This window comes from Tupaia chinensis, unplaced genomic scaffold (genome assembly GCF_000334495.1).
Source record: "Tupaia chinensis unplaced genomic scaffold, TupChi_1.0 Scaffold143584_1, whole genome shotgun sequence".
Classification (NCBI taxonomy): domain Eukaryota; kingdom Metazoa; phylum Chordata; class Mammalia; order Scandentia; family Tupaiidae; genus Tupaia; species Tupaia belangeri.
In genome coordinates, this window is record NW_006203430.1 from 7,491,861 (window position 1) to 7,501,139 (window position 9,279).

At 41.9% G+C, this 9,279-nt stretch overlaps 1 protein-coding gene and 1 pseudogene across 1 annotated transcript in view; one reads left to right on the top strand and one right to left on the bottom strand.

Annotated features, from left to right (window-relative positions):
- Window position 1: 1 nt before the first annotated feature.
- SEH1L (SEH1 like nucleoporin) overlaps window positions 2–9,279 on the top strand; it is a gene marked incomplete at its 5' end in the record, with an annotated part of 40,898 nt that continues 31,620 nt past the window's right edge. The window contains 3 exons of the mRNA XM_006164156.3: window positions 2–109; window positions 4,274–4,324; window positions 6,826–6,972. Coding sequence (XP_006164218.1) covers window positions 2–109; window positions 4,274–4,324; window positions 6,826–6,972 — 306 coding nt within the window. The remainder of the gene's footprint in view (window positions 110–4,273; window positions 4,325–6,825; window positions 6,973–9,279) is intronic.
- LOC114005231 (small nuclear ribonucleoprotein G pseudogene) lies at window positions 5,111–5,392 on the bottom strand (annotated as a pseudogene).

Here is a 9,279-nt window from a genome sequence, read left to right on the forward strand (position 1 = left end):
GTTTGTGGCGCGCAGTATCGCGGCGGACCATAAGGACCTCATCCATGATGTCTCTTTCGACTTCCACGGGCGGCGGATGGCGACTTGCTCCAGCGACCAGAGCGTCAAGGTGCGCGAGGGCCTTCGGGAGTGGCCCAGCCTGGAAGAAGGGGGAGTATGAGGGCAGTGCCGGCGAAAGGGGATCTTCCGGACTTCGGGATGCGGCACTGTGCACGAGGCCTGGAGCTCCAGGGGGTGGCGGGCAAGCTCCGCCGGCCTGTGCCACCATCCCTGTACGCGCAGACAGACCTCTCTACCTCATATTGTGGGGTCACGGCGGATCCGGCGTCCGGCCACGTGCGCGCTCCCGCCGCCTGGGACGCTTTCCGGTGTCAAGTGGCGGTGGACGCAGTTGCCTTTGGCTTCCAAAAACCCCAGATCCCGCCTGCTGGGCCTCTGGGCTCTCCTATCCGCGCGGTGCCTGGGAGTCGTTGGCCTGACCTCACACTTGCTCAGCCAGGGCACTGTGAGATGGGACCTGTGGGGAAGTCATTTGTGTGCTCGCCCCTCACCTGGAGAGATTGTTCTCTGCTTATCTTCCGAGCGTAACTCACTTTGTTTCGCGAAGGAAGAAAAATATAAACCATTTACATCTGATAAAGTTCTCAACTTATTTAGGAGTTGGAGTGTTTGTTTCTTAAAATTCCTGTAAACGTCTGTGGACCGTTCCAAGAAGCAGAATTTATTGATATATCAGGAATGATGGCTGGAATTAGGAAACTCTGAAATGTTATAGGGAAAATGATAATATACTTGAAGATGTAAGCTGGAGTGTGGATAGTCTGCATTCCGGACTTCAAAATAGCTGAAATTCGAAGTCAGTTTTTCCTTTTTTTTCCACGTTCATTTGATACCAGTAAAAGATACAGTTGTTATTAACATCTAGTTACCCATCGAATAACCATAGTGTTGCAGTTTTTAAAAGGTTTGTCGTGGGGGCCCGCAGGAGGTGTGGTTGTTAAGAATGCACGACTTTAACATGGTCAGTTGTGGTTTTGAATCCTGGACTTGGCGGCTTGCTTTCTCACTTTCTATCCTTTTCTGGTCAAATTAAAAATAAATAAAAAAGTTAAATTCTAAAAGAAAAGTTTAGAGTGACTGTTAGAAAACTTATATATAAAAGAATACAAACAGTAAATTAACCATTCATTCATTCAGATATTGACTGAGAACCTTGAATATGCTGGGTTCTGGGCCAAGCACTAAGGGATGCAAGAAAGAGAGCTCTAATAAGTAAGCGAGATAATTACACTTCAGTCATCTCATTATTTGTGGGAGTTATACTCCATAACATTTTTATTGTAGTGAAGTACATAACCATTTTAATTTTTTTTTTTTAAAGGTTTTTGCCATAGGGTGTGTGTGCTTGTGGGAGAGACTGAGAGAGAATGTGAGAAATCACCCCTGTCCCAGCCAGGCTGGCCATCTGCAATCCCTTTTCCTCCACTTTCCTCCTGGGATTGTGGGCATGCACGCACATGTACCTGGCTGAATTTCAAGCCGCCGGATCTAGGACTTCAATTGTGGCTGGCTATGTGGGAGTCCAGCACCTTAACCACTACACTACCTGCTGCTGCTCCCCCCACCACCATTTTAAAGTGTGCGGGTCTTGGCATTAAGCACAGCATTCACATGTTATGCAACCATCACCACTCTCCATTGCCAGAACCTTTTCATGATCCTGAAGGTCTCCACCCATTAATTCCTACTTTCCCTCTGCCCTACTTTCTGTGAATTTGCTTAAGGCCATCTCTCTCTTTTTTTTTTTTTTTTTTTTTGAGAGAGGGGGGAGAGAGAGTGTTTGCTACAGGGTACATGTGCTTGCTGGAAAGAGAGACAGAGAGACAAAGTGAGAAATCACCCTCTAGGAGGGGTGACCACACCACAATCCCTTCTCCTTTCACCTTTCAGGTTTTTGAGCATGCATGCACGTGAACCTGGTGTGAGTTTTCAGCTGTCTGGTCCTGGACTCGAACTGTGGTCAACTACATGAGAGTCTAGCAACATAACCATTACACCCTCTGCTAGTCCCAGTATTTTCTTAATTTTCACTTTTGTGAACTTTTTGAAGTCTACTCACATATATGCTTAGAACCTCTGCATGCAAGATTTTATTATATTTTCTCCCCTTAGTGCTTGAGTGTCTTAATAATTACCATTTCTAATGGGTTACTACTTTTAAATTTTTATTTATTTATTTAATTCCATTTGTTATTATTATTTTTTAATTTGACCAGAGAGAGACAGAGGGAAGGGGAAGGGAGAAAACAAGCCACCCGGTCTGGGAGTTGAGCCGAGGTAGGCCATGTGGGAATCCAGTGCCTTTAACCACTATGCCACATGCTGGCCTGCTAATGGGTTAATCCTTAATGTCTTGTTACTTTAACAAGCCATATATTTTTTTCACTATCTACTTATTACTGATTCTTTAGTTAATTTTTCAATGTGTTGGTTATCTGTCAGAAATAGTGTGGTAATGGAAATCTGAATTTAGCATTTTATTTATCTTCAGTGATTCTAATTTTAGAAGAGAAATGAATGAATACTTAAAAAATTTTTTTTAAAAACAATTAATTTTATTACTATTTTTTAATTTGCTATAAAGCATATACACTTAAGGAGAAAGGGAAAGTGAAGAAGCAAGCCACCAGCTCTGAGACTTGAACCACTGTTGTTCATGTGGAAGTCCAGTGCCCTAATCACTACACCCCCTGCTGGCCCCAACTTACAGCTTCTGACAAGAGTTGGTAAATTGATTTTTTTTTTTTGCATGTCATACCATTTTACACCACCACTGAGAATTTTAAGAGATTTTTGCCATAGGGCACGTTCACTCACCAGAAAGAGAGAGACAGGGAGACAGCGAGAAATCACCCCCTAGGGGGATGGCTACACCATAATCCCTTCTCCTCTATTCTCTTCTCGGGATCATGGGCACACACGTACATGTGCCTGGTATGAGTTGAGTTTAAGTCACCAGGTCCGGGACTTGAACCGTGGTCGACTATATGGGAGTCCAGCGACATAGTCATACACTTACTGCTGGTCCCACCATTGAGAATATTGATTTGATGGCATCATTGCCAATGAGGGACATCATTTAGTGTTTTAACCTTGTTATAATCTATAGATATTTTGGTATTAATATTTTCCTTTAACGTACATTACAAATACAGTTTATCTTTGTTATTTGCAAATATGTGTTTGTGAATTTGCCTTCTTGCTGAAGTTTTATTTGTAACCCAAAGGTCAATGCTCACGGTTTTTGGAGTCATTGCCCAGTGTGTAGAGTGGTGAAAAATCACTGGATGCATTCATTCTCAGTTGAGATAGAACAATGTGACACTCTTATTTTGACTCATAGTATAAACAAATGTTCTTTCCACAAACTAATCAATGTCATGGTTTTTGCATTTTTGTTCTGGGGATTTCTTTCTTTTTTTTTTTGAGAGTATTTTTGCTTTTAGGGTACGTGCACTTGCTAAAGAGACAGAGAGTCAGAAAGCATAGCCACTGGGCGATGGCCATGCCACAATCCCTTCTCTCTTCTCCTCCTAGGATTTTGGGCACACATGAAAACTCGCCCAGCATGTCAGCTGCTAGATCCAGGATTCAAACTATTTTCTGCCATGTGGGAGTCCAGTTCCTTAACCACTGTGTCACCCGGTGGCCCCTCTTCTGGGAGTTTCAGCTATTTAAAATTATCTCCAAGTGCAGTACTGAAAGGCCACCATGCTATCTAGTTTTCATAACAAGAAGAAGGCTGTGATGTGCTTTATGGAGAATATGCATGTTTGATAAGCTTTCAGTTGTGAGTTACAGTACTTTTGGTTGTGAGTTCTGTGTTCATGAATCAACCATGCATATTAGATAGGTATCTCTACTAATTGGTTGATAAAAATGTTTGACCAGAGGCTCACGAGAATTTCAGTAATCAAGATGAATTTATGGAGCATAACTCCCACAAATAATGAGATGACTGAAATATAATTATCTCTCTTACTTATCAGAGCTCTCTGTCTTGCATCCCTTAGTGGTTGGCCTAGTGCCCAGCATATTCAAGATTCTCAGTCAATATTTGATTGAATGAATGAATGGTTAGTTTACTGTTTGTATTCTTTTATAAATAAGTTTTATGTTCACCTTTTTCCCTATATATTCATTTAGTTTTATAGTTTTTGTATCAATTTGTGGGAATTTTTTATATAAAATATCTGCTTTTTATTTTCTTTAGGTCTGGGATAAAAGTGAAAGTGGAGATTGGCATTGTACTGCCAGTTGGAAGGTTAGTATTAATTTTTACACTGATGTTAAAAAATGGAAATATGGGACAAGGAGATTGCATAATGGTTAGGTTGCTGAACTCCCACGTTGTTTACTGCACTTCGAGTCCTGGACCCTGTGGCTTAAAACTCAAGCTGTGTGTATATGCGTGCATGCCCATAATCCCGAGAAGAGAATGGAGGAGAAGGGACTGCAGCATGGGCATCCCCCCAGGGGTGATTTCTCACTTCCTGTCTCCTGTCTCTCTCTGGGGAGTGCACACACCGTACAGTAAAAATCTCTCTCTCAAAAATGGGGAGTGCAAACACCGTACAGTAAAAATCTCTCTCTCAAAAAAAAAAAAAGTTAAAATATTTTCTGTTTATTTGCTAGTATCAATGTCTTGCTGTTCAGCTTTGAAAAATTATAAGTTTATATTTCTTTTCTTAGAAAGGCATTTTATATTCTTTTACTATTAAATTGGCAGAAATATTAGAGAATTTGAGAGTAAGATAATCTGTAATTGTATAGCATTTTAACATACCTATTTTTTTTTTTTAAGTGTTTGTTTGCCATAGGGTGTGTGGACTTGCTGGGAGAGACAGAGAGACAGTGAGAGGGAAAGTGAGATATCACCTTTCTGGGGGATGGCCATGTTGCAGTCTTTTCTCCTTCATTCTCCTGGTTTTTTTTTTTTTTTCTTAACAAAAAGTTTATTATGGAAATGTACATGACCTGATTTTTACATCATAGTAAAAATGGGCCTGTTGACAAGGGGACATGGGTTTTTCTGTGGAACAGCCATTATTTATACTCGTTCCAAGGCTTCTAACATGACGATTCTATTTCCTCGTGTTACCACCATTCCAATATTGTTCTGTTGTCCACTAGTTGCCATCTCCACACATTCATCTATCACAAGATTCATAAATGGATCAAATCCCCGCAATATTCCTTGGACATGTCTGCCACCATTTAATTTTAATGATAACTTCTTGTCCATAAATTTTTTCTGTTTGGGAGGGTGAGCTTTGCTCATGGTACCAACTCGGCGGGCTCAGGGATGCCTTTGAACGGAATTCTCGGCCTCTTCACATTCCCGCGGCAGGCCCGGCGTTTTGCGTCTCCCTCCTGGGAATTTTTAAAAAAATTATTTATTTAATTTTATTTATTCATTTATTCGCTTTAATTTGAGCAGAAAGAGAGACACACACACAGGGAGAAAGAGAAAGTGAAAGCCCCCAGGTCCGGGATTTGAACCATAGTTGGCACTGCGGGAGCATCCAGCGTCTCAACCACCACACCACCTGCTGGTCCCTCTGCTGGGAATTTAAGCGTGCACGCCCATGTGCCCTGCATGATTTACAGGCCTCCAGGTACAGGACTCAAACACTGGTCAGCTACGTGGGAGTCCAGCATCCCTAACCACCATGCCAGCTGCCAGCCAGTCTGGTTAGACTTTTGAAGCAAGTAATTTTTTTTTTTTTTTTTTTAAGAGAGATTTTTGCTGTGGGGTACGTGTACTCGCCAAAGAGACAGAGAGACAGAGACAGAGTGGGAAATCACTCCCCTCCCAGGGGATGGCCATGCCACATCTCTTCTCGTCCATTCTCCTATCAGGATCTTGGGCATGCATACACATGTGCCCAGCATGAGTTTTAAGCTGCTGGGTCTGGGACTCGAGCTGCTGTCAACTAACTACATGGCAGTCCAGCTATGTTTCCATTATGCCATCTGTTGGTCCCAGCAAATAATTATTTTTTAAGAGAGGTTTTTTGCTGTAGGGCATGTGCACTCTCTGGAAAGACAAAGAGAGACAGAGACAGAAAGCAAGAAATTTTCCCCCCAGGGGGTATGACCATACCACAGTTCCTTCCCCATTCTCCTCTTGGGATCTTGGGCAGGCAAGTACACAGGCCTGGCGTGAGTGTAAGCCACCAGGTCAGGGACTCGAACTGTTATTGACTACGTGGAAGTCCAGCTACATAACCATTATGGCATCAGCTGGTCCTGCCAAGTAATAGTTTTTAAAAACAATATTTTATTTATTTGTTGAGCTGTAACTTGTATATCATAATATTCACCCACTTAAAAGTTTAACTTTTCACTTAAATGTTAATTATCTTGAGTCCAATGAGTGGTGAGGTGGCTTGGTGATTAAAGCACCTGGATCCCTCACGGCTGACTATGTGGTTGCAGTGTGGACCTTGCAGCTTGAAAAACATGCTGGTGCCTGTGTGTGCTCCAAAATCCCCTAGAGCAGAATGGAAGAGAAAGGATTGTGGTGTTGCCATTATTCTGGGAGTGGAGGATTTTTCTCTCTCTCTCTCTGGTGCCATATAGCAAAACTGAAAACATTAATAGGCATTCTCTCATTGAAGCAAGAATATGTGTTTTCTGTTTTCTCGAGTAAAACTTTGTGTGAGATATGAATAAACTGCCTTTTTTTCTTTTAAAAAAGGCAAAATCATAGTCCTGGGATACTCATCTTGTCTTTTGTTACTGTTTTTCTTATTTCCACAGACACATAGTGGATCTGTATGGCGTGTGACATGGGCTCATCCTGAATTTGGACAGGTGTTGGCTTCGTGTTCTTTTGATCGAACAGCTGCTGTATGGGAAGAAATAGTAGGAGAGTCAAATGATAAACTACGAGGACAGAGTCATTGGGTGAGACATTTATTAGTATTCTTGGGTAAGGGCAGACGTGTGCAGCCAGGCAGCATTAGTCTTTCCAGTATTCTTTTGGCACATCTTTTTTTTTTTATTATTTTTTAAAAGAGTTACTTACTTAATTATTTCCATTTTTTGTTATTTTTTAATTTGACCAGAGACAAAGAGAGTGAGAGATAAAGTGAGAGAGCAAGCCCCCAGGTCTGGGACTTGAGTCGAGGTTGGCCATGTAGGAATCCAACTCATTTGACCACAAGGCCACCAGCTGACCCCCTCTTTTTTTTATCTAATAGAGACTTTTGCAATAGGGCACATGTGCTTGCCACAGATAGACAGATAGACTGTGAGGAATCACCACCGTGGGGATGGCTACACCTCAATACCTTCTCCATTCTCCTCTTGAGATCTTAAGCATGTGCATACAAGAGCCTGACATGAGTTTTTTTGTTTTCGTTTTTTAAAGAATTATTTTTATTTAACTTTTCTTTTTCTAATTTGACCAGAGGGACAGGATGAGAGAACAAGAGAGAGAGAGGGTGGGGGGGAGAGAGAGAGAGAAAGCAAGCTGCCAGATCCAGGGCTTGAACCTGGTCAGCCATGTGGGTGTCCAGTGTCCTTTACCACCATGTTACCTGCTGGCTCCAACACCCAGCATGAGTTTTAAACCACCAGGTTTGGTACTCGAACCGTGATGGACTACATGGGAGTTTAGAGACGTAACCATTTTGCCATCTGCCATCCCTCTCTGGCCCTTAATATGTTACCACTTCTGTGTTTACTCATTCTGTGCTTTTCGCCTACTTGTTTATTTAACTTTGTCTTAGGCTTTAAGTGTACAAGGGAGTACCTATGACATTATTTAATTATAACTTTCTTGATGGATGGGTATTATTTGTTCTGTGCATGGTTTTATATGTTAGTATATTTCATATGGTTTTATATGACTGATATTAGCATACAATTTTCGAATAGCCTTTAAAAATTATTCTCTGTTGTGATTACTTTTACTTTGTTACATAATATACTCTTCTTTATCTACAGTTGCTTTTTTTTTTTTTTAGAGATATGTTTTTGCTATGGTGTGTGTGCTTAGCAGAGAGAAAGAGACAGAGAGATAACGTGAGAAATCACCCCCAGAGGGGATGGCCATGCTGCAATTCCTTCTCCTCCATTCTCCTTTTAGGATTTTGGGCATGAGCGTACATGTCTGGCATGAGTTTCAAGCCTGAGGGCCCAGGACTCAAACTGCATTTGGCCATGTGAGAGTCCAGCACCTTAATCACTATGCCACCCACTTCCCCTCTGCATTTGCTTTAAGCACCTAGTCTGCCCTGATTGGATGCGTGAATATGAATAGGAACTCAGTCTGTGTACTGCACTAGTTTTTTGTCTATAAAGTGAGAGAATTGAGCTAGATTACCTTTTTTTTGTGGGAGGTTTTTTTGCTTTCAGGTGCATGCACTCGCCAGACAGAGAGACAGAAAACGAGCAATCACCCCCCAGGGGGGATGGCCACGCTGCAATCCCTTCTCCTCTATCCTCCTCTCGGGATCTTGGGCACGCATGCACACGCACCCGGTGTGAGTTTTAAGCCACTGGGTCTGGGACGCGCATCGTGTTCGACTACATGGGAATCTAGCGACATAGCCACCACGCTAACTGCTGGTCCCTAGATTATCTTTTAAGACCTTTTCTAATGTTTTCATTTTTTTCTCCTCTGTAATTTATTTTTCACGGTAAATAATTAGACAGATGATATAAAATCCAGAGTGTATAAAAGGGAGTATACAGTGAGAACTTTCTCCTTTTCCTTTGCCACATAGTTCTCCTTTGAAGCAACCACAATTGTAGGGTCTTGCTTTGTGTGTGTGTTGTAGCTGTATCCTTCTTGGTAAGTGCTTTTTATTCACAAGCACACACATATCATTTTCTTCTTTGCTTTTATCATTTCCCACTCTCACACCTCACTAATGTTTGCATGCCATTGCTACTTTTCTTTTCTTTTTTTTTTTTTAATTTTCCATCCAAAATACACTGTGTACTGGTTCAATCAAGCACATCAACATACATGTTCTCAGCAAGTAATTTTCCAATTCTTACATCCTGCATACCTTGCCCTTTGTCTTGCCATCCCTGATTCCCCATCCCCCACCCTCTGCCATGTCCCATCTTCCTCCTCCATTGTCCCTGGCATCCATGGTTGCCCTCCATGCCTTCTGCCCCCCCCCATTCATTTGTTCTGCCAATGAGCTTAATTAGTCTAAATAATCCAATAGCTAGCACAGCTGACACATACCTATACAT